Source organism: Lutra lutra, chromosome 13 (assembly GCF_902655055.1).
Source record: "Lutra lutra chromosome 13, mLutLut1.2, whole genome shotgun sequence".
NCBI lineage: Eukaryota > Metazoa > Chordata > Mammalia > Carnivora > Mustelidae > Lutra > Lutra lutra.
Window position 1 is genome coordinate 884,358 of NC_062290.1, and position 26,392 is coordinate 910,749.

The window sequence follows — 26,392 nt, forward strand, 5'->3', positions numbered from 1 at the left end:
CACTGCCCCGGGAGCGCGGTGCGCGGCGGCCGAGATCAGAGTGAGGCCCGGGGCCGCGGGGGACAGACCGGTCCGCGCGTGGTGCGTCCGGGCCCCGGCACGGGACGCGCGTGGGACGCGGCGCTCCGAGGCAGGGCCGGCCCGGGATCAGGCCCGCGCAGGAAGGCCCGCGGGGCGACCCCCGGCGCGTCGGGCCGCAGACCCCGCCCGCGCCGGAGCAGAGCGCGCACGTGCCGCAGCTTTCCGGGCGTCTGTGCCTGCGCGGGTTGCGTCCGCCCCGGAGAAGGGACCAGCAGCCCTGCGAGCGCAGGGCAAGCATTACGGTCAGCCGCCCTCCCGGGAGCCCGGCCCGGGTCCCGCCCCCGCACGGCCGCACAACACCTGCCCCGCCTGTCCCGGCCGCCGGGGAGACCCGAAGCTCGACTCCCACCAAGTCTGCGGCCCAGGCCTCCCGCTTCCTCCAGCGCGCAGGCGCCGGCAGGTGGTGCCACCCCCGCTCGCCAGCCCCGCCCACCCCCGCTCGCCAGCCCCGCCCCCAGGCCTTACGTCACCGGGCTGCGCCGCGCGCCGCGTGACGTCGCTGCGACCCGCCTTCCGGAAGGAAGCGCGGGTGGCTGACCATGGCGACTGCCGCGGAGCAGTGGGTTCTGGTGGAGATGGTCCAGGCGCTCTACGAGGTGAGCCCGAGCGCCCAAGCGGCTCGCGACCGCGCCGGGCCCTGCGGGTCCGACGGGTCCCGGGCGAGGCCGGCTGCGCCGCGCGCCGACCCCGGCGTCCCCGGCTGGACGGGCTCGCGGGGAGACTCGGGCTGGCGCTGGAGCCGAGGGTCGCGGTCGGCGCCGGGAGGGAAACGGGCGGCGGGCGCGGGGCCGAGGCTGCTCTCGGCGCTCCCGAGCGGGGACGGGCAGCGGGTCGGGGCGGCGAAGCTGCGTGGGCGAGCTCTGTCCGGCGGCCGCGGGGAGCGGGTGCCCGGGGCGCCGAGCGGACGGGGGGACGGAGCCGAGTGCGGAGTTTGTTTGCTGCTGTGGGCGCGAGCGGCCCCGGCGGCCGCGGGACGCGATGCGGAGTCGTCGCCGCTCCCTGCGTGTCCGCTGCTGCCCCGTGAACGCGCCCTCCCCGCGGGCTCCGGGGCGCGGCGCGCTCGCCTCCGGAAGGGCCGGCGGCTGCAGGTGCGTCGGGGGCGGCGGAACCGCGGCTGGGAGCGAGTGTTCGCCCCACCGGCGTCCGCCGAGCTCTGCCGCCCGGGCCGGGAGCGCTTCCCGCGCGTGCTGTCCCCGCGGGGTCGGTGCGGCGGCCGCCCGCCAGCCTCGAGGCCGGAGCAGGGGAGGAGCCGGGGACTCGGGACCGTGTTACCAGCCTCCTGCGCGCGGTGGCTGTGCGGGGGACGGCGGCGGCGCGGGGGAGGCGCCGGGAACGGGCGGCGGGAACTCCCGGGACGGGGCCGCGCATCCCGGGTCTCCTCGACGCCGCCGCCTTCCCTGCGGGACCTCTCGGAACCTCCGAAAACCGGCTCACAGAACGGATGTGAGGCGCGCGGTGGCCAGTGCGGTCCGCGTTCCAGTCACGGAGATAAAAGCCCTTGACGTGGGCGTTTGTAAAAGCAAATGAACAATTCCGTGTTCTGTGCTGCTGCTTCGTTTGTGAGGACTGACAGCGGGTCAGGAGCGAGGCGTCCTCTTGGATGGGGCACTTCCAGGAGAAGAAGCTGCATTTGTGATTGTGATTAACGCACTAGACAGTCAGTATTTCGGTTTTCTTACGACGGTTTCTTTGTAGAGCGAGATGCCTACTGGAGTACAGGTGCCGAGAACAGCCAAAGAATGTTCTTTTCTTAAAGATTTTATTTACTTACTTGTCAGAGAGAGAGCGCGCGAGCGGGAGCAGGGGGAGAAGCAGGCTCCCTGCCGAGCAAGGACCCCCCCCCCCACCACCACACACACACAGAACTAGATCCCCGGACCCTGGGATCATGACCCCGACCCAAAGGAAGACGCCCGAGTGACTGAGCCCCCCAGATGTCCCAAGAAAACCAACAGAATGTTCAGACTGGAGTCCTTACTCTTAAATGAATGGTGTTCAAGGGGAATCCGTATACTTAGAATCTTCTCAGAGAGAGATTTCCGTTGCTCGCCGGTTCTGTTACAGCTGGGCACAGAATTGGAGGAGTCCTACACCCAAAACAGAAACACGAGTATGTGCATGTAACATATGTGTGTAGTTAGAAACAGAATTGTGTGTGGACTTAGGAGGTAACTGATCAGTGTGTCTGCAGTTTTCCCATCTCCACGTTCTGGGTTTTTGTTTTTAACTGCGGTGAATCGTCTTCACTTTCTTTTCGTCCGACATTCGCACAGAACTTGTGTTTACTGTTCTAAATTCCTCTTTTAAACGGCTTTCCCGGACAGCTTACTGGAGTAGGTCTCTCTGCAGTTGACTGGGCTTTAGTCACTGTCTGGAATCTTCCACGCGCACTTGGTGTGTCTAGTTGTACAAAACACAGAAGCCCGCCCAGCCTTCATCCTGGAAACGTACCGTGGAAGGAGGACCTGGCGTGGACCGTTTCCGTGAGGTGTCTTCGTGCCGGCTGACGTGGAACACGCTGCGTACTTTGGGGAACTGCTGTAGGGAAAAAACTGCCATTCCTTTAGGCATTTATAAAGTCTTTTCCTCTCAGCCGTGTTCCAAGAAGGATTTAAAGAGCCTCATCAGGGATACGGAAAATAGAGTAAGATGTGCAAAACGCCGAGAGCTGTGGAAACTGAGTGTCAGAGAACTCTTGGGACTCATCCATGCTTCTCTGGGGTGGAAGAAGGCTCGCGGAGCTGTGACGGGCCGGTTGCTGTCCCTTCCCACCAGTAGAAACGTGCAGTGTCCAACCCATCTGGTCGTTGATACCGTTCCACGTGCTGGGCTTCTACATCCGGTTTTATTTTAAGAATTAGATTTTGTTCCTATGGAGGTGTTAAAGCTGTGCTATCAGAGGTTTTTCGTGTGGAGGAGAAATTGCTATTAGAAATGGGGAGAGGAATGAGTAGAAATGAAAGGAGTTTTGAAAATAAATCTTCCTTTTTTTAAAAGATTTTATTTATTTATTTGACAGAGAGATCACAAGCAGGCAGAGAGGCAGGCAGAGAGAGAGGGGGAAGCAGCTCCCCGCTGAGCAGAGAACCCGATGTGGGACTCGATCCCAGGACCCTGAGACCATGACCTGAGCCGAAGGCAGCGGCTTAACCCACTGAGCCACCCAGGCGCCCTGAAAATAAATCTTAAGAAGCAATAGGTTTAAGGTCATGGAAGCGATATATGAGTGCATCACAATTTATGTGCAGATTTTGCAAGTGTTTATTTCATTTCTTTTTTGGTTTTTGACTCATTCTTAGGCTCCTGCTTACCACCTTATTTTGGAAGGCATTCTAATTCTCTGGATAATCAGACTTCTGTTCTCTAAAACGTACAAATTACAAGAACGATCTGATCTTACAGGCAAGGTAAGAAATTAAATCTTTCATTATTCATTGTGTGACTACAGTTGGTACCTCTTTCCAAAAAGTACTGGTGGTGGCTCACCTACATATGTTAAAATTTTTTCTGTCGTGTAAACAATTGAGGGAAAGGAAATATCAGAAGCAGAACGTGGAGAAGCCAGGGGTAAAGTAGCCACCCAGAGGGGCACCCCGCCACAGAAGGCTGCACTGCGTTAGGGAAGCAGCAGTGTTAGGGCAGACGGTAGGAGGGAAGCCTGCGCAGCGACAGGATTTCGATGATCCGCACCCAGGGTGACGTGAGCGGCTCAGGAGGAACACCACTGGTTCTGAAACCCAAATGGTTTTCCCTGGGTTCTTCAAGAAGGAAATTCGGAGTAGGAAAGAATCCTCCCACCTCCCCACCCCAAACCGAATTTCTCTGTGGTAAGGGACCCAGCCCAAGCCCGAGCCAGGCAACCTTAGGAAGCAGAAGTGTCTAGGGGACTGTGGCACTGCCCACGTGGCGTCCCGTTCACCGGAAGGATGAGGGGCTTGTGGAGAAGAAGCTCGTCCTCCCCCTTCAGTGGGAGCACCTAGGAAAGTCAGCCCAGTGCGGGAGGGAAGAGCAGCTCTGACCGCACCGCGGTTTCCGTCCCTCGGGCCCTTTCCCTCCCCAGCCCCTGCAGCGCTGGGCCAGGATGCTCAGAGAGACCCGCGACTGTGAGAACGGTTTTTCCATGAAAATGTCTGCAGCTCCGGTCCGCAGGGCAGCGCTGGTGCAGCGTGGAGGGGGGCAGAGTTGAGGCAGCAGTGCGGTGGTCACGTCCCACGCTGCGCTGACTGGCTGCCGCCGTCCTGCTCGTTCGTGTTCATTGTAGGACAGTCAGGCAGGGCCCCCCAGAGGACATGAAGCCTGCGGTTCTTAGGGCAGATATATTTGGGCAGCCGGGCTGAAGCAGAGCAGGGCGTGTCTCATCCATGATTTCACGTAGCCTTCAGGCCAGTGGGTAGTTGAACCTGTCTGGAGAGATGCCCTCACCTTGACCACAGATCCTGCCCTCCCCCACCGTTTTGTTTCGACTGCCTTGTGGGATTAGCGTGCCGTGGAACACTCTGGATAGCGTTGCAGTAGGATTGGGCCATCCGGGGCAGAGGTCCCGTCTCTGCTCCTTCCCTCGGCATTTCAGAACTTGTGAAGGATCAGGTGCTGGTTTCTAGCTCAGCTTGGTAAGCGGCTGGTCACTCCTGGTATTTCGAGTTTTTGTTGATGGAGCTGGAGTCCACACATACTACATTTCTTAGACAGTGACTAGACGTAACTTCAGAGTCGTCCTCTGAAAGCTGAACTTAGCAAGACTTAGTAATCACAGACATCCTACCCTAAAAGCTGTGGAAGAAAAAAAACTTTTTTTTTTTTTTTTTAAGATTTTATTTATTTGACAGAGAGATCACAAGCAGGCAGAGAGGCAGGCAGAGAGAGAGGAGGAAGCAGGCTCCCTGCTGAGCAGAGAGCCCCATGCAGGGCTCGATCCCAGGACTCTGAGATCATGACCTGAGCTGAAGGCAGCGGCTTAACCCACTGAGCCACCCAGGCGCCCCGAAAAAAAACTGTTTTTAAAGCTTAACTTCTGGCAACATAGATGCAGTGTCCTTCGGTTTTACGGGTCTGCAGTCCCTTGAATGCAAGGGGGTCCTGAGAGGCTTCTGACATCTGGCCCCGGGTCACAGGTGGACAGTGTGCGTGACGTGGCCTCGCGGGCTGCTGTTCAGGGACAGATAAGGAACTTACTGGTTGCTTTTAACGGGAGTGTGGGAGCAAAACAGTCACTGTCCGGTGACCAGCACCTGATGTATTTTGTTTCCTTCTCCCGTAGGAAAAGGAAGAATTGATTGAAGAGTGGCAGCCGGAACCTCTTGTTCCTCCCGTCTCGAAAGACCATCCTGCTCTCAACTACAACGTCGTTTCAGGGTAAAGTGCTTTGTTCTCGAAGGATGTGTACTTGCTCCCCTGTAGGTGTGCTCGCCAAAGCCTGCAGAGGTTTATGTAGTGTTTCTAGCAGAAACACAACAGTGAGAAATCTCGGAAGCTCAGAAACTGTTTTACTGCCCGACGTAGGACTCTGCTAAGGACGTACGGACAGTTCTGCGGTCTCTAGTTTGGGCATTGCAGTTTGTCCCCTTCTTCCATTAAAAAAACAAAAACCAAAATTATACATGTTCCTGTAATACTTCAAACAGTGAGACAGACTCAGAATGAAAAGCAGTGCTCCTGCTTTTTCTCAGCTTCGTGGCTTCTGATTGTGGACCTGTCGTGGGTTACCTTTAGCCGGGTGTGGGTAGTGCGCTCGCGCCTCTGCTTAGCGAGGCAGCGCGGCCAGCGGCACTTGACTCTGACAGTTCGAGTTCCGCACTGACCTTCCTTGGGCTGCCTCTCCCCCCGCTTGTTCCAAGGTCTGATCTGTCTTTGTGTTTAGTTCTTCTGTGGCTTGTCTTTGCTTTACCGCGGCCTCCTTCTTAGATTAAGAAGTATTTTAAGTTTATAGGAAATATCCGACCCACGTATACCCACCATCCAGGATAAATAGGCATTCACGTTTTGCTGCCTTTATTTCAAATCTGCCTTAAGAAAGAAGTAAAACGTTCCACTTATGGCTAAGGAACGCCTTCCCATCTACCACTTACTCTTATCACCCACAAAGGACCACCATTTCCATGAAGTTGGTGGAGTCTTTCACTTACATTTAAACCTTTTACAAAAAAGACTAATTTCTTTATCTTAGAGAGGGAGAGAGAGAGCGCGTGCCCAAGAACAGAGAGGGACAGAGGGAGACAGAGAACCCTCAACAGGTTCCACGCTGAGCGCACGGCCTGGTGCGGGACTTGAACTCAAGACCCAGCGGTCAGGAGCCAAAATCAAGAGTCAGACACTTGACCCACTGAGCCACCCAGGTGTCCCTCTATTTATACTTTTAATGCATATCCTTGACGCCATGAGATTATTGAGTATTTTGTCTAAAAACGTGATGCAGCATCTATCTCTGAGCGTGTCCTTCCGCTCCTGTGCCGATGGAAGGGAGGTTTGCATTCTTCACTCCGTGCATTGCTATGGTCATGCAGAATTTTTAGGCGTTCTGCACTCGGACTTACTCATCAGCAGTGCTGTGGTTAAGAAGTCCTTCCCTGCCCCCCAAGGTCGAATGTGCCCGTGTCGGTACGGCGGTCAGCTGTCCCAGCATGCATTGACTTGTCCATCGTTTGCCTACTGAGTAGAAATGTCCCTTTTTCTGTAGAGTGTCTGCCCTTCTAACAGGTCTGTTTCTGGCTCTGTTTCTCCTCTGCCGGTGTGTCTGTCTCTCCTGGTGCCAGAACTTCACCTGAAGAGCACAGCTTAAGAATACGCCTTGACGAGAGCGAGCCCTTCACCTCCTTGTCCTTCCGAACTGCATGGCTCTTTGCAGTTCTGTTCCTCGGTGTGAGCTTGTTTAACTGAGCGCGTTGACCGACAAATGAGGTCGGGTCGTGACCGGCAGTGCGCTGATGTGGACTCGTGGGAAAACCCCCGTGTGTCTGGTGTGTCACTCTGGTCTTTCATGTCCTACAGTAGAGCTGTGTGATTTTCTTCATAAAGACCGCTTGTCTTGGGGCCCCTGGGTGGCTCCGTTGGTGACGCCTCTGCCCTCGGCTCAGGTCATGATCTCAGGTCCTGGGATCGAGCCCTGCATTGGGCTCTCTGCTCAGCGGGGAGCCCTCCCCCCCCCCCCCCCGCCTCTCTGCGTGCTCGCGATCTCTCTGTCACATCAATAAGCAAAATCTTTAGAAGAAAATGTAGCTACTTTTCAGTGAACGCACTAGTGCCGTTCATTCAGTACTGGGTTAACACAAGAGTAAGTGAATTTACTTAACTCGGAGAGGTTTTTCCTTTCAATAATGGCCGTATTGATCTAATCCACAGATGGTGAAATTCAGTCTTTTAATTCACCACAACTGAGTGGGTTTAGTATGTTCACAGAGTTGTGCAACCATTGCCACTGTCTCATTTCAGAGTATTTTTTTTTAAGATTTTATTTATTTATGTGACAGATCACAAGCAGGCAGAGAGGCAGGCAGAGACAGAGGGAAGCAGGCTCCCCGCCGAGCAGGGAGCCCGATGTGGGGCTCAATCCCAGGACCCTGAGACCATGACCTGAGCTGAGGGCAGAGTCTTAACCCACTGAGCCACCCAGGCGCCCCCAGAATATTTTTATCACCCCAGAAGGAAATGGCACACCCATGCCCCCCATTTCCCATCTACTTTCCCCCAACACCTACTAACCTACTTTCTCCGTGTGTTTGCCTGTTTTGGACTTTAAAGGATTCGTGCGGTATGTGGCCCTTTGTGTCTGATTTCTTTCATTTAGCGTCACATTTCCAAGGCTTGTGCATGCTCTAGTAGCTTGTCAGTTTTGTGTCTGAATCATACTGTATTTCACTCTGAAGGCATCATACTTGGCTCACTCATCCGTTGATGGCCATGAGGGTTGTTTCCACGTTAGTATATGAAAGGAGAGAAGTTATATGAGTTCATGAACTCCCATGAGTATTTGTGTACTTTTTTTATTTAATTTCACCTTTTTTTAAGATTTTATTAGAGAAAGAGCGTGCACGCATGAGTGGGGGAAGGGCAGAGGGAGGCAGAGAAGCGACTCCACACTGAGCAGGAAGCCCGACTCCAGGGGCTTCGTCCCAGACCCCGGGGTCAAGACCTGAGCCAAAGGCAGACACTTAACCGACGGAGCCACCCTGGCGGCCCTGTGTGCACGTTAGTTCTGCGGGCATGCGTTTTTGTTTCTCCTGGATACGCACCTGAGAGTGAAATCGTTGAGGTTTGTGGGAACTTACTTTGAGGAGCCACCAGTCTGTCTTCCAGAGTGGCTGGACCATTTCCATTCCCACCAGCAACCCATGGGAGTTGGGATCTCTGCCTGTCTTGGCCAACACTGTCTTTCATTGGGACCATCCTGCTGGGTGGGGAGTGGCACCCTCCGTGGCTGGGATTGGCATTTCCTGGTGACCAGTGACACTGAGACCTTTTCATGCGCTGATCGGCCGCTTACACGTCTGTTCTGGAGAATAACCCACTGACGTCACTTGCCCATTTTCTAATTGGGTTATTTGTCTTTTCATCGTGGAGTTACAAGAGCACTTGGTGCATCTTGGATCCTGGTCCCTTATCAAAATACGACATGCAGATGTTCCCCATTCTGTGGGTTTGTCGCTTCTCTGCAGTGCGCGTGGAGGCACAGGTGTTTCTCGTTGTGACGAAGTCCAGTTGTCTGTTTTGTTCTTTTGTTGCTCGTGCTTCCGTGTTGGTTTTGCAATCCTTCCCTGACCGAGATCCTGCAGGTGTCCTCCTTTGTTCCAGGAGGGCTCGGTGTCCCATGTTTCATCACGTGGATTTGCACTCGGGTCCTGTTTTCCGCACGGCGCCGTGCTGCAGCTGTCCGCAGGACTCACAGTTACACTCGGGCTTTTCCAGGGGGACGTCTGTCTTTCTGCAGAGTAGGAGGGGATCGGACGAGTGGCTGCTGCTTACCCGATTTCCAGCTGCCCTCGTGCCACTGGGAACTGTTCCCCGGGGTGGGGGGTTGTTTTCCAGGAGCCGCGGCTGAGCCGCTCACTGCCGCTCTCTGGTCTGTGACTTCTCACGGACAACCTGTCCGTTTGCCAGGAGTCGTCCCTCCCTGCATCCTGGGTGGGCTTGGTAGCATCAGATGGTTAGACCTTGGAGACGTCTTATGTCCCATTAGAAGGAAGCGCAGGCAGACGGGTTTTGTTCTTTCTGTCCTGTTTACCAGAGGCCACTGGTAGGTCTTCCTATTCATAAATAATTCGTGAATTCCTGGAATAAGGCTGTTTGATTGGTTCTTATATGTTGCTGGTTGGTTTTGCTGATGTTTGGGATTCTTGACCTGCATGTTGAAATGTGAGTTTTGTTTCTTCTTTTCCCTTCCCGCTGCTGGTGCAGGTCAGGTATCAGATACAATCAGCCTTGCCGTCCTCCTAGTCACCGTGTGGTCGGCACGCTGACAACGTGACTCCGTCTCTGGCCCTGCCATTTCGTGCCCGTGCCGTGGCCTTGCCAGGGCTCCGTGGTCTGGGCCCCATGGAGGTTAACGTGTGCCCTGACCAGAGGGGGGAGGCTCGTTCCGGTCGTCCCTGGAGAAGACAGCGTAGCTAGCTGGTCGGGATCACCGGCCCACAGAAGGCGCCAGTTAAGATGACCACCCCGTGACCGTGTCCCCGTGCCCTGGGCTCCCGAAGAGCTGGGGCAAGGCTCGCCTGGACGGGGTGCAGAGCGGCTGCCCCACCCGCCCCGGCTCCCCGTCGGTAAGTCACCCCGCAGCCCTGTCACACGTTGGGGGCCGCCTTCAGCTTTCAGTTGTGCAGGGGCTGCACAGCCCGGAGGACGCGTGACTGACCCTCCGCTGCCCCCGAACAGGTCTGCGTGGGTCGCACTGTTGGTTGTCTTGAGCCTGGATTTTTAGTCCCAAACTCCCTGTCTTCGGTGATTTCCTCAAACTGAGTGAGTTGTGGTTATTGTCCGTTAGCAATTGTCCTTCTTCTCACTGTTTCCGAGGGACTTGGCCTGCGCAGCTTCTCGGGTTGCCGTGACACACGCCTTTAGGTACAGACGTGTGTGACACGCGCGGGCTCGTGTTTCCCCGCAGCCGGTGCTTGCTCGGGTCCCGCTTCTCGCTCAGCTCTGCCCGAGGCGCGTCTTCTGACGCGGTGGAGGCTCCGTCTTCGTTTCTCCACGTGGGGCCGTGTGGACACAGGTGCTGACCCTGTCCTCCGTCCCACTCTGGTCGGTGTTTTACACCTGGTCCCCTTTCGTCCTCCCCCAGCCCCCCACTCGGCCGCCCCCTGAGATACCTCCACTGAACTCCGGTCATCGCTTCATGTCCTGTGTGTCTGCATTACTGCAGTGATGCTTTTTGTTCTTATTATGCACGTATTGTTAACCGTAAAAATAGTTACTTTTACCAGTAAAAATGGGTTGATTTGGGAATAAAAATGACAATTTGGGACCAGCAAGTTAGGGCTAAACGTAGGCAAGTCCAACAAACAAGGGAGCGGATGCCGTTATCTGAGGGAGGAGGCTGTTGGCAGGGCTGTTTACTGAAGGTGTGTTGGGGGCAAGCGAGGGTCCAGGGCAGGGAGGGCTTCTCCCTGGCTGAGCTGCAGGGCTGGTGGGTCTCTCTCTCCCGGTTAGGGGCCGCACTTGAAGATCGCTTCCTCTGGGAGGGGCCTGGAATCCCCAGTTCTTCTTGTGACTGGCATAGAGCCGTGCTGCTACTCCCCAGCCTCCCCTCCCGCCTTTCCCCAGCCTCCCCCCAGCACCCCAGGTCTGCTTCCGTGCGGTTTCCCAGTGTTAACTGTCACACTACCTTTGGAAATACATCTTAACGCCTTGTGAACGTATGTTTTGAATTTTGTGCTCCGGACTTCTTTCTGATGCTTACTTACTCTCACTGCTCTGCACGTCTCTGGGTGCCCGCCGTGTCGCGGGAGCGTGCTGGGCACACACACGGATCAGGATCGCAGCTCCTCTGGGGCAGACGAACCAGCAGTGAGACGGACGCTAGCTGGCGTTTGGGGTAACGAGATCTTGGGGTAACGAGATCTCGCGCGGCGTAGACGGGATGGGGAGGGTGGGGTGTGCTTCTCGCTCCATGCCCCCGCCTGCTGTGTTGGCCTCCATTGTGACCTTAGCCGCTTTGCTCACATTAGGTCCCTCAGCTGCCCCCACCCCACCGCCACACAAGAGCTGGCGATGACCGGCCCCTTGTGCAGCTGCGTGAGTCTCTGGGGCCCGCAGTGGGTCCGGACACACGCCTGCCCCATTCCGTGGGGCTTCCCTACCTGGTGGTGCACGCGTCTCCGCTCCCCTGCGTTAGGATATGGGGACCCAGCTCCCCACAGCCCTGCTGGGCGACATTGTTTTATTTTGTACTTTTCTGAGTATTTGGGCCTTTGCGTATCATGTCATCTGCTAGGAGCTGCCGGGGTTTTCGTCCTGTGACTGCCTCTTCGTGTTGTCACCCGCTCTCGCTGCACTGCGGCGCATCTTGATGAGCCTGGATCCCGTGTGCCTCGCAGACGTCCCTCCGTGGCCACTCTCAGCGCGGGCTCTGTGCATCCGCGTCCAGCACACATTCGCGTCCTTGCCGTCGTCAGATCTCTGAGCTGGGGTGAACCTCAGGGCCACGGAGAGCTGTTGTCGGCGGGACCTCCTTGCCTCTGTGCCTGTGAACCGGTCCTGGCCGCACTCACCACAGCTCCTCTGTAGAGCTGTGAGCGCCACTGGCGGGGAGACCCGGGGAGGAGAGGCCCGGAGTCCTCCCGGCCAGTGAGCAGAGGCTGCGGGGACTGAGGCTTGAGCTTCCCTCCGCCAGGTTCCTGCCTGTGGGTGGTTGGGGCTGGCGCTTAGAAATGCGGCTCCGTTGGGGGAAGGAGGAGTTCGGTCCAGGGAGAGAGTCGGCGTCAGAACTTGAAGTCTGGGAGACACTAAGCTGTCGGGGGAGCTCGGCCGTGACGCGGGAGCGCCCTGCACGACACGGGGCTCCTGGCTGCAGAGAGGAGTCCTGTCGGCGTGCCCCTGCGGTCCGTGACCCACGGCGCGGAGCGCACAGCGGGGCTCGGGCGGAGAGGTTAGGATTTCTGTTAGGTTTTCCGCTTCGCTGCGCAGCGTCGTGCGACAGAAGTGCGTGTGCGAGATGCCTAGTGGAACTGCTCGCTCGGTGTGAGCTCAGACATGGTGAGATCACGAGAAAACGCCTCCCGTTTCATCAGCACAGTTCTCCTTCCTTTAGAAACAGTGATGGCGGGACGCCTGGGTGGCTCAGTTGGTTGGACGACTGCCTTCGGCTCAGGTCATGATCCTGGAGTCCCGGGATCGAGTCCCGCATCGGGCTCCCAGCTCCACGGGGAGTCTGCTTCTCCCTCTGACCTTCTCCTCACTCATGCTCTCTCTCACTGTCTCTCTCTCAAATAAATAAATAAAATCTTTAAAAAAAAAAAAAAAAGAAAGAAACAGCGATGGCGTCTTCGGTTCAGTCACGTGCGGTAAGTTTTGCCCGTCTGCGAGCTTTGTCTGTGGTGTCGTCACCGAACCACAGTCTCTCCCTGTCTCTCTTTTTAAGTAGGCTCCACACACAGCACAGAGCCCAACACCGGGCCTGAACTCACGACTCTGCGACCAAGACCTGAGCTGAGACCAAGGGCCGGACGCCTAACTGACTGAGCCCCCCGGCTCCCCAGCTACATTCTTAATTTTGACTCCGATTCATCCATCTTGGTCTCACTCTGTGTGTGGGAGGACTTGTCCATACTCCACGGCGTCGCAAGCACATCCTTCCACGTTTTCTTTTGTTACCTCTTCCATAGTATCTTCTAGGTTTTTAATATGCTAGAATTCACCTTTGTGTGTGTTTATCCAACTCTCTTCTGCTCCGTAGAAAAAGAAGTGTGTGTGATTTGGCAGTTGTGGGGCATCCGCCGGGTGCTTGTGTGCACACAGTTCTCTTGGGCTCTGGAGGCTCTCGTTGCTCTAGGGAGCCGCGCTCACGCTGCTGCCCAGCCCAGCGTTCGTGCGCTGCTGTGATCCTGGTCTCCTCCCGTTGAAACACTGTCCTCCGTGTCTCTAAGTTCACTTTCTAATTACTGACTCTCACTACTAGCGAGGCTGTGGCTTTTGGGTGGGAAGGGTTTTATTTTCCCACCTTCTGTCCTCTGATGCCTTCCTTCATCGTGGAGCTGTCTTTCTAGCTTGGCATTGGCAAGGAGGTCCTGAAGGGTCCCGGCCTCTGCTGTTCTGTGGTGAGGGCCGGGTGTGACGTCCCCGCCAAGCTGCGCGGAGCACGGTGGGAACCTTCCGTTCTGCCGTAGCTGCTCCTTCCCTGCTGCAGGTGCCCACAGGAACAGGGTCCCGGGCTCCTACGTCATGCTGCCTCCGGACAGCTTCTCAGCTGTGCTCAGCGGTTTCAGGTGTGCTTTTTCCGGATGGTTTGATTTCTCTGTTAGTGTTTTGTTTCACTTTGTTTTGTTTTTGCTTATTAGTTTTTGTAGAACGGCCTTGACCTTCCCAGCAGCCTTGCTTACCGACTCGTCCCCACACGGCTCCGTCTTTTCTCTTTCCGAGCGCCAGCGCCCCCGTGCCGGCAGGAGCGGGAACCCTGAGAAGGCCGCTGAGTGACCCGGGGGGTTCAGAGTCAGAGCAGGTGGTTGGAAGGGGAAGCCCTGGAGGCCGTAGGGAAGAAGGAAGGACTATTTAGGGAGCACCCCTTAGGGGCCAGTTCTTCAGAGCCGTTCTCCAGAGAGGCGGGTTCTCTCCCGACTTTGTGGATGAAGGAGCAGAGACTCACGGGTCTAGGGAGCTTCCCCGAGCTCCAGAAGCCAGGTGGAGCCGGAATGCAGGCGCGCCCCATGTTCTCTTCCCGGAGGCCTCCCGCCTGCCGTGCGGGTCCGCCTGCTCCCGGCGGTCATTCTCTTCCTTCCCAGGTTGCCCAGCATCGTCTGTTTCTCTCCTCGAAAACCAGTGCTTGGAACCTGGCCCGAGAGCAGGGTTTCCCGGTCTTCCTGTGGAAGTGTCATTAGCAGAGCACTTGTGGTCGTCTCAAGAGCCCGTCTCCGGTCCCAGCCTAGCTGAGACCTGGGCTCCTGGGCCAGTGGCCACCCTGTTGCTTTAGTCCTCCCCGGGGCTGGGGCGGGATCCTTGTTACGCAGTATTCCAGCGCTGACTGTAGGACTGGGAGACCGAGCCCACTGACCGCTGTTGGGCGTTTCTGGATTAACATGTATCTTCAAGCTATTTAACTGTGAAGCCAAACCTTTTCTGCCCATTCTTGCTTTTGATTTTGATGTTTTTATATTTCCTTCATCTTTGCCTTATTCCGCATTTTTTCCCCAGGTCCTTGATTTCATTTAGCTACTTCTTCCTTAATGAGTTTTAAAATCAAAGATTTGCTATTTATCTGCGTTGGACGCACAGCTCACTTTGTAGTTGTTCTTTTTTAAGTACTACAGGTTAGCCCGATAAGAAAACTTGTGGCTGATTCATCAATACCACTTCCTAATTTTACACTCCAAAAGTAACGAGAAGAGGGCGCCTGGGTGGCTCCGTCGGCGAAGCGGCTGACTCTTGAGTAAGGCCCGGGTCACGGTTTTAGGGTCATGAGGTCAAGCTCTGCGTTAGGCTCCGCACTCAGCGCCGAGTCCGCTGGGGATCCTCTGTCTCCCGCTGCCTCTCCCCTGTTCCCGCGTGTGTACTCACACTCTCTAGAAATAAATAAATCTGAAATGATTCATCGGTTAGGTTGAGCGGAGAGCCAGGAGACTGGTGCGCGGCCAGGGTTAGTGACATCAGTTGTGTCGTGTGGCCCCAGGGTGATGTGACAGCACGTGCCCTGGAATGTGAGTATCTGCTCAAATCTGCCTCTGTCCTCTCTCTCCCCAGGCCCCCCAGCCACAACATTGTGGTGAATGGAAAGAAATGTGTCAACTTTGCCTCCTTTAATTTCCTGGGATTGCTGGATAACGCTCGGGTCAAGGTAAGTAGGTCCTGTGCGGACCGCGGCTGACCTACAGAGCCGGGCAGGACAGAAGAGACCCAGTAGAGCGTGGGAAGGGGCTCCCTCTGCTGGCCACTGGCCGTCGCTCGCTCCTGGCAGAGCTGCGACCCGGGTTGACAGGGGCAGTCAGGGTGTGTGGTGTGGGCGGCCCCTGTGAGCCAGCCCCCGGGTCACAGTCGGAGGTGTGCCTCGGAAATGGCTCTGTGTCCTGGAGGACGGTGAGCCGTTCGGAGGAAAGGCTTCTGCCCAGAAATGCCAAAAAGCATAAAGGCCTCGAGTCAGCCATGTCTGGGTGATCAGACTAATGCCGCTTTTCCACGTCTTAAGGTCTGTCCCTCCTTCGCTCGTGCCTGCTCCTCCGGTCCCGTCAGATCGCCACGCCTCTGAGGGAGCAGGGAGCATGGCTGGTGGCGGGGGGTGCTGGGAGGGGCTCACAAGTAGGGAGCGTTGGCTGTGAGCCCTGGAGACAAAGCATTAAGACCGGACTTTTCTCCCACGAAGGCGGCGGCTTTGGCATCTCTGAAGAAGTACGGCGTGGGCACTTGCGGACCTAGAGGATTCTATGGCACGTTCGGTAAGTACCGCCGTCTCCTTCACACCATCACCCGCGTCTCACGACGGACTCAGCTCAGTTTCAGAACTCCTCGGAAACGAGATCCGTGGCGAGCTGGTGTGGGGTGGGTGCGTCTGCCTGGGAGGGGCCCTGGTCCTCGTGGAGGAAACGACCTGCTGCCCAGGGCCAGCTCGTCAGCCCGGCGGAGCCCAAGCTGCTCTCGTAGGCGCCCTGAGGACCGTGGCACAAGGAGACCCGGTTTGTTTCTGTCGCGCTTGCCTGTTGAAGGGGACGGGGCCTGCCGCACATGGCCCTGCTCTTCACAGTCGTGCGGGAACCGACTTCTTCCCTGTGCCCTTCCTCCAGTGCCGAGCCCACCGTCCTTGTGTTTGTCCGCGAGAGTGCGGTGGGGGGCCGGCGTGGAGGAGCGGGCTCCCTCGAGGCAGGCACAGGTGTTGCACCTGGCTCTGCCCCCCTTCCGCTGGGAGCCCAGACCCTGGCTCGAGCCTTGCTGTGAGTGGGCCGGGGGATGGCTCCAGCTGGGCAGCCGCCTCCTGCGGGAAGGGACAGGACGGATGGGGTGGGAGGCGGCGAAGGGTCAGTGATGGGGCTCTTTCTGGAAGGAAGAGGGCCACTGGTGACCAGCTGGGTCTGAGGATGAGTGTGGTTCCAGACACGACGAAGTCCCCAACTCCGAGTCCTCCGAGAAAATGTTGTTAAATGATGGTTCACGTGAAGATAGTCCTGGACGTAATGTTCTGGCTTCCACACGGCAGCTTGTGGGGAAAATAGAGCCTGGGAGATCTCCTCTGTCTTCTGTCCGAGTTTCCACGTCTCAGCCTGTGCGTGTGTGTGTCTGTCTGAAACAGTGAAGGTGTTTTTATAAGGGAGAACCTTTCTGTGCTCCGTAGCTAGCTTAGTGTTATTAAATTGTTGGTTTTGGAAACAGACAACAGAGTAGCTGTCCCAATATTTTAAGCTGGAACGGGTCTGAAATGTCTTGTGTTCCAGCATCCCAGTCCTTCAGAAGCGGCGTGGAAGGTTCAGAGAGGTTACGTGACTTCCTCACAGTCACACAGCTCGTGAATTCCAGCCTTGTAACGAGGAGTACTCTGATGCCAGCCCTGATGGCAGGACCAAAGACTAGCAGAGCAGTCAGTCCCCCTCTTCAGTCTAGTGCAGACACGGTTGTCTGCATGGTTGTTACTGGTGAGGAATTATCTCCTAGATAAGTAGTATTCGAGAGCTAGGCAAGAAGACATTTTTTATGGGTTGTTTGTTGTAATCTCATCAACAAGAACTTCTGATTTGCTTGCTGAGGCTAAAAAAATTACTTTCTTAAAAGCATTTCTTTCTAGGGGATTTTATTTGCATGTGTGGCCTTGGCTTCTACTTGGGAGTTAACTTGATAAAATAGCAGATTTATTGCTGAATCAAGTCATGGAAAAGAAAAGTTTCAACTCTTTGAAACCAGTTTTCCCAGAGCCGGTAAAATAGCCCAGTCACCTCGGTGTGTGGCTGCCCCGGACTAGAGTGTGCTTCCACACACGGGATCCTTAGTTCACGGTTTCTTTCTTTCTTTTTAATGTTTTTATTTATTCCTTTCACAGAGAGAGACAGCGAGAGAGGGACCACAAGCAGGGGGAGTGGGAGAGGGAGAAGCAGGCTTTCCGCTGAGCAGGGAGACCGATGAGGGGCTCAGTCCCAGAACCCTGGGATCTTGACCTGAGCCGAAAGCAGACGCTTAACGACTGAGCCACACAGATGCCCAAGTTCATGATTTCTAAGATAGTATTTTTTTTTTTATTTTTTTTTTTTTAAAGATTTTATTTATTTATTTGAGAGAGAGACAGTGAGAGAGAGCATGAGCGAGGAGAAGGTCAGAGGGAGAAGCAGACTCCCCATGGAGCTGGGAGCCCGATGCGGGACTCGATCCCGGGACTCCAGGATCATGACCTGAGCCGAAGGCAGTCGTCCAACCAACTGAGCCACCCAGGCGTCCCAGTATTTTTTTTTAAAGATTTTATTTATTTATTTGACAGAGAGAGATTACAAGTAGGCAGAGAGGCAGGCAGAAAGAGAGAGGGGGAAGCAGGCTCCCTGCGGAGCAGAGAGTCCGATGTGGGGCTCAATCCCAGCACCCTGGGATCAGGACCTGAGCCGAAGGCAGAGGCTTTAACCCACTGAGCCACCCAGGCGCCCCCTAAGTTAGTATTTTTGATTGAATAATTCAGCCCATGATGTGAGCTTGGGAAGGTTCACAGAGAGTGGAAGTTGTCTCCTCCCCAACCATTATCGCAGCGCACCACCTCCAACCCCGCAAAAGGCAGCTACTAAGGAGCTACTCCTGTGACTAGTTCCTTCCTGATTCCACCAGGGACGTTTTTCAGCGAATGCAAACGACTTCTGTACATACGTTTTCCTGCTGTTTTTACAAAAATGGCAGCATAGCCTGCATGTGTTCTGTACCTTGCTGTTGCAGTGAGTTTGAAATTTAAGTTGGGTTTGGATTTTTAGGGGCCCTGAGCAGACTCCTTGCTAGTGCAGAGCCTGACGCTCAGCCGAGCCGAAATCAGAAGTTGGGTGCTCGACCAACTGAGCCACCCAGGGGCCCCCACGAAAGGTTATTTTTTTACTGTCATCTTTTTTGTCCCCTGGGAGTAATACATTCAGGCATCTACTTTCAAAGATGAAGAGACTTCCTTGTTTAGCTCTTTTCTCAGCTTTTCAAAAAGAATGTAAATCACTAGTAAAAATAAATTTCTTCAGTAAAATGTTCTCCTTTTTATTATTTCATAGTAACGTATTAGATGACGTTAGATGATTAACACAGAAAAAAAAGTCAAATGATGGTTGAGTTAAAATTCATCTAGTTTCTTAGGCTGAACGTTCTGCCTTTGGCAAGTAGAACTCCTCAAGGTCTCCAGTCATCTCATCAGGACCCTGTGATTAGGAGTTTTCCAGCTTCTTATGTTATTGTCGGAGCGTGTGTTTGGGAACGGCGCCAGGATTTGTCAGGTCGCAGAGAGGACTTTCCTCTAGGGCTGGGGCCGCGCGCTTGGACACTTGGTCTTGTCCAGCTTCTTGGTTTTCCTTGAGTGCCTTCAGATCTCTTGCTGGAGGTTGTCACTGGTTTCCTGGCATCTGCTATGCATACACAGTGCCTGCTTGACTCTTTGTTCTTAAACTAAGTCAGATACAGTCAGTGGCAGGATTTCGTGGTGAAGGATGGTGGCATTGAATTGTGCTCAGGAGCCATCAGTGAACAAGTAAATCGTTCAGTTTATTTTTCAGAATATATTCTTTCTTTAATTCAGAGCAGTCAACTGAGTCGTGCCTGCGTGTTTTATTAGGAGGAACATTTGGTCATAACATTCCTAGACCTGCCACTTCTTCCTACTAACCGTCACGGGGTTGCTTTTGCAGGGTAGGAGGGGACGCTCCGTGTTTGCACAGCTCAGAACGTTTTAGCAAGAATCACGTAAGATGCTGCACGTAGAAACGTTTTGGAAGGCACTCAGCCCTATACTTATGCTCTAATGAGTGCATAAGTGTATTATTCGTACTTTTAAGAAAAGTTGTCCTTGTCTCCAGGGCTTAAAAAGAGTCTGTAACACAAAATACAGAAGCCTTAAGAAATAGTGTAGTTGGTGGTTTCTAAACTATTCTGACGTTGGCTATTTTGTAGTCTTTCCTTTGGAAGACAACCAAGAAAGCCAAAATACCTCTTAGCAGAATACAGGAGGAGATAACATAAAAGGGAGGGCGAATGGAAAAATTACTATAATATGAGGTTCTTAAATACGTGGGGTTTGGACAACTTAATTAGAAAATGGTGTAACTGCTTTTTTCCTTTTAAAAGAAAGCCCTTTATGCTACAAGTATTGATTTACCTGTATAAACACTTCAACGGTGTATTTGTTTTTCCATGCCGGGCGTTACTGTGAGTATTTCGCAGGCATTGACTCGTGGTTCTGGTGACAGTCCTTTGAGGCGGGTCTGACTGTTCCCTGTTTGACAGAGGAAAGACCTGAGAGGCATGCAGCAGTGTCAGGCCTGCCCTGGTCCACACCTGGTGAGGTGGGGGGCCCGATCTGGAACCCCCTGTGATGACTGCCGTGGCCAGGCCCTGCCGTGGGCGCCAGACATCCTGTACTGGCCCCGAATCCCTTCTGTTAGGTTCTGGTTAGGGAGCAGGTGCAAGAAAGGGCCGTGAGTGCTGGGAGGGACACAGAGCTTTCTGGGCATCTCCGTCCGTGGCCTCTGCCCTGCAGCGTGTGTTCCTGGCGGTGACTCCGAGGGTGCGGTGCTCTGCCCGCACTCCGTGCAGATCTGTGGAGCAGCCGGCGGAACGATTCGTCCACACGGAGGACCAACATCAGGAGCAGGAGAGCACGGCCTGGCGCTTTCCCTGCTGGCTGCCTCCCCCTCCCTTGGCTGAGAGTTTAGTCATTGCTCAGAGTAGCTGTCACACGTCAGAAGTCAGGCAGCGCAGCGCACCCGCCTGTCCCAAAACCTGCTCTGCGAGGCTGCCGTCGGCTAAAGCCCAGTGTCTCCAGGTACGAGGAGGAAGAGGCCAGTCTTTGTTAGACTTTCGGGAAAGGCAGGAATCAGTAAGTCGTTGACCTACTGTAGATTCTTCTTAACCACTTTTGGCAGTGATGGAAGAGCAGTTATGAGTGTGTACGACGGTGGGAACGTTTCCAACATGCAGTTTTCATCCACTGCGTAGCTAATGCTAAAGCCCTGAAATTAAGCCAAGTTGTTGGACTTTCTCATCGCTCGTCAGTGAAAAAAGGAGTGGTGTAAAGCGGAGTCTACAGAATGATTTAAAGTCTTGTTTTTAGCAAAAATAGTTCTTGTCCGTAGCAGGTGTTTTGTTTTTGAAATGGAGATACTGGAGGAGAGCAGTTCTGGGGCTCGTCTGCTCACTGAATCACGGAGATTCAGGGTAGATAGTCCTGATTCAGAGGCCCCCTTGTCACGCGCAGAGGGGGACTTGCCTCACTCTGGTCCGAAGGGGGGGTGGCGGGGGCTCGCCTGCAGGCATGGGGCAGAGAGCACGCTGAGGAGCAGGAGGAGCTCCTCGCTCGGGGGGGGGGGGGGGGGGGATGCCCGGTTCTCTAGCGTGTGGCCGCTTCCCTCGTTCTCGTCCGATTTCCCCTGAAACCTTTCACTGGCAGCGCGTGGCAGAGGATGGGCCGTCAGGGTCAGGGTCACGTCCTCTGTGTTGGTGATGTCACGGGTCTGATGCTCAAGACCTAAGCACCTGTGTGACGCCATTTGGATCACATGGGACAGTCATCAGCTTCGTTACCATAAAGTCCCACACTTAGCTGATGTCGATGTCATCCATGCAGTGACCGAGACCTCTCGGGAATGGACGTCAAACGGCTCTTCATGTGCTTTTCGTAATAGGCTGTGTTGGTGTCCATTTTAGCTGCCAGCGGGAAGAGGCATGTTTGGGCTTTCACGTGCGCATGTCTTGGAGGAACTGTGAGATGAGCTGTTTATCCCATTCCAGTCCGGTCTGATAAAAGAACGGACTTTTAAAAATATGTTTTAAAAAGTGTTTAGGTGAGGGAAGTCCAGTAGTGTTCTCCGTTCATTTGTTAATCAGACGTGCAGTGGCTGTCAGGTAAGGCCGGGGAGTCTGGTAAGCGCAGGGTCAGGGAGGGGGACTGGGTTCGTGCCGCCTGACAGAGGGGCACGGCTGAGAGGCAGGGAGCAGCTGGCGCAGGAAAACTCCAGAACTCCAAGCCCGTAGGAAGCGACGAGGGGCCGGGTCACGCCTGCGGCCTGCCTGCCTGCCTGAAGCAGCGTGGTCCCTCTACTCTGAGACCCGTGCCCCGTGGTTCCTGACCGGAGATGAGCGCGCTTGCTCGTGAACGGAGGGCGCGGCTGGGAACTCGCCGCAGCGTGGCCGACGGCAGCAGGCAGGTGCCCTGAGCCAAACCCAGCTCGATGGCAAGAGACCCGCAGTGCGGAGCGTGAAAGCTGAGCAGCCAAACCCAGCAAGTACGCTAGAGCTCGCCCCAGGCGCCCGCTTCCCGGCCCTAGACGGGGCCTGCGGCACAAGTCTGACGGCTGTCCGGGTGTGAGTCCTGCTCTGGTGAAAAGAGCTAGAGGAAGTCCTCTTCTCTCTGGGTGATGCCTCGTTTTAGGACCACTTCAAAGTCTTCAGGTTCAGAGCCGGTCCGTGCACTGTTTATTCTAGCCACCGCTGGGGCGTGTAGCCTGCCTGCTGGGGCATGTGGCCTGGCGCCGGAGCCTGCGAAGGTGAGCGGCCGTGAGCCGCCGCGATGGGCGGTCCCGGGTTAGTGGCGTCGTCCGTTCCCGCTGTTACACCCGCGTTCTTCTCAAGCAGCTCTTGTAAACGACGGCATTTCCCTTTGTGCTGCGCATCTCAAGTCCCCGGACACTCACGCGGAGAGTCGGGTGGAGAGCGAGCGCCGTGGAGCCGGAGCAGGTGCACGCCGTGTGCTGGCGCCGCTCTCCGAGGAGGGAGCACCTTTGTCTGCAGGGCCTGCAGGCTCTTCTACTCGTCTTGTCTTTCCCTTTTAAAAGTCGGTTTCCAGTTGTCTCAGTGTCTGCTGTGGTACGTTCTGCTAATGGGAAAAGGCTTTAATACCGTGTCACACGTTAGTAAAGCCTCCATGTGGTTGGTTGAGGAGTTAAAGCAGGTGAAGTCGCTGGGCCTTGTGTGGCGGAGCTAGCGTGGCAGAGAAGCAAGAGCCAGGGTCGCGCGGCCCCGCTGATACCTCGTAGGGGCGGCCGGGTAGCTCATGCCGTTCTCAGGCTTGGGGAATCGTTTGGCCGAGAGTCATCTCAGCAGATCCCATATAATGTACAACTCAAAGACGGTTTCATGTGGCCATAAAGTGACAGTATTACTAACTAAACTGCTTGGTTATTTTCTTTATTTTGTACTTAAAGAAAAAGAATGAGATGTTTCACCCACTGAACGTCTTATTGTAGATGTGCACTTGGATTTGGAGGACCGCCTGGCAAAGTTCATGAAGACGGAAGAAGCCATCATCTACTCCTACGGGTTTGCCACCATCGCCAGTGCGATCCCCGCTTATTCCAAGAGAGGCGACATCGTGTTTGTGTGAGTAGCTTCACCTGTGCAGCCCGTCAGAGCTCCTCTGGAGCGGGCGGTGATCCTCCTGGGGAATGCCTTTGTTAGAGGCTCTCTGCCCTAGGTAATACCGACTTTCTGCTTAAAGAGGAATCTCCACGACGGCATTGGTGCGGTGCTGAGGAGACCGTCACTAGAAGGATGGCAAGAGCATTTTTCTCTTAATTGATTGGTTTTATTTATTGATGTCGGGAAGCCAAACTTACTCCCTCTGTAGCTCTGTGGCAGCGTAGTGTCCTTGAGGGTCCGCGGTCGCTGTCCACGCAGTCGCTCAGCGGAGCCCTCTGTTGCCCACCGCCCCGCCCCGAGTCCTGCTCTCTGCTCACCTTGCTCCGCGGTTTGCCAGGGTCAGAGAAGCCACGAGCAAGTCCGCGCTCGAGCACACGCGCCCTGGCTGTGGGGCGTCTCCACTTGTGTGGAGAGGGAGAGCGGACAGCAGTGGGCTGGGCTGGCCCGGCTGGGCCGCCAGCTGCTCCCACCGCGAGCACCACCCTCTAGCCCAAGCCTCCGCTGTCCTTTCAGTGGATCATTAGGGGACTTTGAATTTTAGGTCTCAGGTTTAGCTTTGTTTCCTCTTTTCCTTCTTAACAGCACAGCCAGAATAATCTTTGTTAAAATGCTCATCGGATGACATCAGGCTTAAGAGCTCCCCTCACTCCTGAAACGAAGACCCAAGTCCTTACTACGGTCTTCTGCGCTCCAGACCACCTTTCCAGACTCATTTTGTCCTTTTCCTTCAGGTGCTCGTGCTGTAGCCTCATTGGCCCCATACGCTAGTTTCCTCTCGCTTTGGGGCCTTTGAACAAACCAGTTCCTGTGCCTAGAATCGTCTTCCCGCCTTCCTTGATGCCGGCTCGGGCCGAACTATGCCTAGAATCGTCTTCCCCCTCTCCTTGATACCGGCTCGGGCCGCCCACCCCGCACGGTGGTGCCCCTGCAGGGCTGCCCTTCCTCACCTCTCGGACCAAGCCAAGACCCTGCCGCATGCGGGGAGAGTCTCACAGCCAGAGGGCTTTGGCGTCCTTGGAAACCCCTGGTCACACGGGTGCTCACGCTGCCTGTCGCAGTGCGGCTGTGCCATTTTGCATTCCCATAAATAGTATGACGTGATGCAGTTTCTCAACATCCTCAGAAGCATTTGGTATTGTCATTTTTTTTTTTTTTTAATTTTAGCCATTCTGATCAGCGTATAGAGAGATTTTATTGTGATTTTAGTTTATATTCCCCATGGCTAATGATGTTTGCGTTTTTTGGACTTGGGTCTTGTCATCAGGAGATGAGTCCATAAAATCCCCTGGGATTCCTGCTGGTGTTTTCTGGAGAAATCGTATAAAATTAATGTCAATTCCTCAAATGTTTGGTAGGTTTCTGCAGTAAAGCCAACTGGCCTGGGGATTTATGTTTTGGAAGAATTTTAATTCTGAATTCGATTTTCTTAGTAATTAAAAGGCTGGTCAGATTGTTGGACGCGTCATATTGATGAGTTAAGTGGTTTGTGTTTTTCAGGAATTCGCGCTTCTCAGTTGTCAGACTTACGTTGTGTTCTTTGTAATGTTTCCTTTTTCTTCTGAGTGTGACGACGCGTTTCATTCCCGTCCGGTGCTCTGGCTCCTCTCTTTCCCGTCACTTCTGCTCCAGTTGTTCAGTTTTATTTACCTTCGCGAGGAACCAGCTGTTTGCTTCAGCAGTTGTTCTCCGTTGTGTTTCTGTTTCAAGTCTGTCACTTTCTGCCGGTGTTTCCTGCCTTTGCTCTTCTTTGCCTTCTTTCTGCCCTTTTTCTAGATTCTTTATTTGGGAATTTTGATTGTTGATTTGAGACTTTTCCTTTTTTCTGATGTGTTAGTGCTGTGCGCTACTTACGTGCTCCTCTAGCCTTGTCCCACACACCTTGGTCTGTTTATTTTCACTGAGTTTGGTATATTTTATTTTCCTTTAGACTCTCCTTGACCCACAAATTACTTAGAAGTGTGTTTAATTTCCGAGTGTTGGAGATTTTAAACTTGTTGCAGTTTGTGTCACGGCGCCCGATGTGGTCTGTGTGAGAATGTGTTCCCTGGTCACTGAAGACGAGTGTTTGGCCACTGCTCGGCGATGTGTTGCATCAGCGACACTTAGATCGTCTCAGTTCACGGTGGTGTGGAGGTCTGGTCTGGCCTCACCGGTTCTCCGTCTGGTAGTTCTGAAGTTACGGTGGTTGTGATGCGTCTGTGTTCCTTCTCTTACCTCAGTTTTTGCTTCTCAGCCTTTTGTAGCTCTGTCGTTTGGTGCATATTTTCTTGGTTAATTGATCCTGGTTATTACTGTTTAATGTTCTTCTGTCTCTGGTAATTTTCTCTGTCCCAGAGTCTCCTTCATCAGGTAACGGCGTAGGTATTCTGCTTCCTCCTGATGAACGTCTGCATGCTGAGTTTTTCGTGCGAATCACACATACAGCCACTACCACGTTACTGTGTACCTTGTGGTACATTTTCTTACGGGCAGGATATCGTTGGGACACGTTTGATCCATTCTGCCAGTCTTTGTCTTTAAATTGTGTATTTTGGCCATTTACATTTAAAGTAATTACTGGACATGTGAGGGCACTTTATTTTTTGTTTTGTATCTGTTATCTCTTGTTTGTTTTTCTGTTTTCTGTTTCCTGCCTTTCTGGGGGTTCAGTGAACTTGTCTTGTGATTCTAGTTTGACTTATCCACGGTGTTATTTGAGTGTTTCTCATTGCACAGTCCTGTTTGTTTTTAGTCCTTGCTTTCAATATGACATTATGTATGCACGTAACACCACCATCTGCTGGTCTCGTCATTTTACCATTTCAGGTAGAGAAACCTTTACCTTCCTTACACTTTTGTACTCTCCTTGTTTATAATTGTTTTCAGTACTTCCTGCACATACGTTGAAAGCCACATCAGACAGTGTTCTAATTTTTATTTAAATCATCCATAATAATTTAGAAAACTTGGGAAGGTAAAAAAAGCCTAGTGTGTTTGTTCATAATTTTACTTACTCTGTTCTTTCTTCCTCCCTGATAATCTAAGATTCTTTCGTGTTTTTTAACTTATTTTTTTCTATGTGGAGAGCTTCCTTTAGCCATTCCTTTTCCCCTGGTCTGCTGGGGTCATCTTCTCTTGGTTTGCCTTCGTCTGCCTTCGTTTCCCCTGTTCCCTAACGGATCTTTCTGCTCGTCGCGGCATTCTTGTTTGCGAGGTCTCTTCCTCCAAGCATTTGGAATATAAATGTAAATATAAAAACCCCACTTTTTCCTGACCTCCCTGGTTTCTGATTGGTCTCTCAAATTATTTTTCTCTTCTCTGTAAGGTGTCATTTTAGGGCTGCTTTCAAGATTTCTTCATCATCATTCGTTCTCAGAAGCTTTACTATAATTTTGGCGTTTATTTGTTTGGGTTTATATGAATTTCGCCCAGCTGCTTACCCAGTTGGAGGCACCTTCCGTCCTTATTTCTTTGAGTACTTTTCAGCCCCACTACCTCTCCGTCCTCCAGTCCTCCGTGGCGGCCAGTGTGGCAGCTTTCGTTGTAGTTCCGCAGGTCCTTAAGGGTCTGTTCTTCCGTTGTCGCGTGTTTTTCTCTGGTTTCCATTGCGTAGCTTCTGTTCTGTCCGCTGCTTCTC

At 53.9% G+C, this 26,392-nt stretch overlaps 1 protein-coding gene across 7 annotated transcripts in view; it reads left to right on the forward strand.

The window, feature by feature from the left end:
* Window positions 1-540: 540 nt before the first annotated feature.
* SPTLC1 (serine palmitoyltransferase long chain base subunit 1) overlaps window positions 541-26,392 on the forward strand; it is a 47,186-nt gene continuing 21,334 nt past the window's right edge. For 3 of the 7 annotated variants that reach the window (XM_047699995.1, XM_047699988.1, XM_047699989.1), the window contains exons 1-6: window positions 541-677; window positions 3,381-3,488; window positions 5,339-5,433; window positions 14,959-15,052; window positions 15,575-15,647; window positions 22,605-22,737. In XM_047699995.1, the coding sequence (XP_047555951.1) occupies window positions 621-677; window positions 3,381-3,488; window positions 5,339-5,433; window positions 14,959-15,052; window positions 15,575-15,647; window positions 22,605-22,737 (560 nt within the window). In that variant the 5' untranslated portion in view covers window positions 541-620. Of the gene's footprint in view, window positions 678-1,959; window positions 2,073-3,380; window positions 3,489-5,338; window positions 5,434-14,958; window positions 15,053-15,574; window positions 15,648-22,604; window positions 22,738-26,392 lie in introns of those variants that run through there. The other 4 variants (XM_047699990.1, XM_047699994.1, XM_047699992.1 and 1 more) reach the window with 4 other exon arrangements.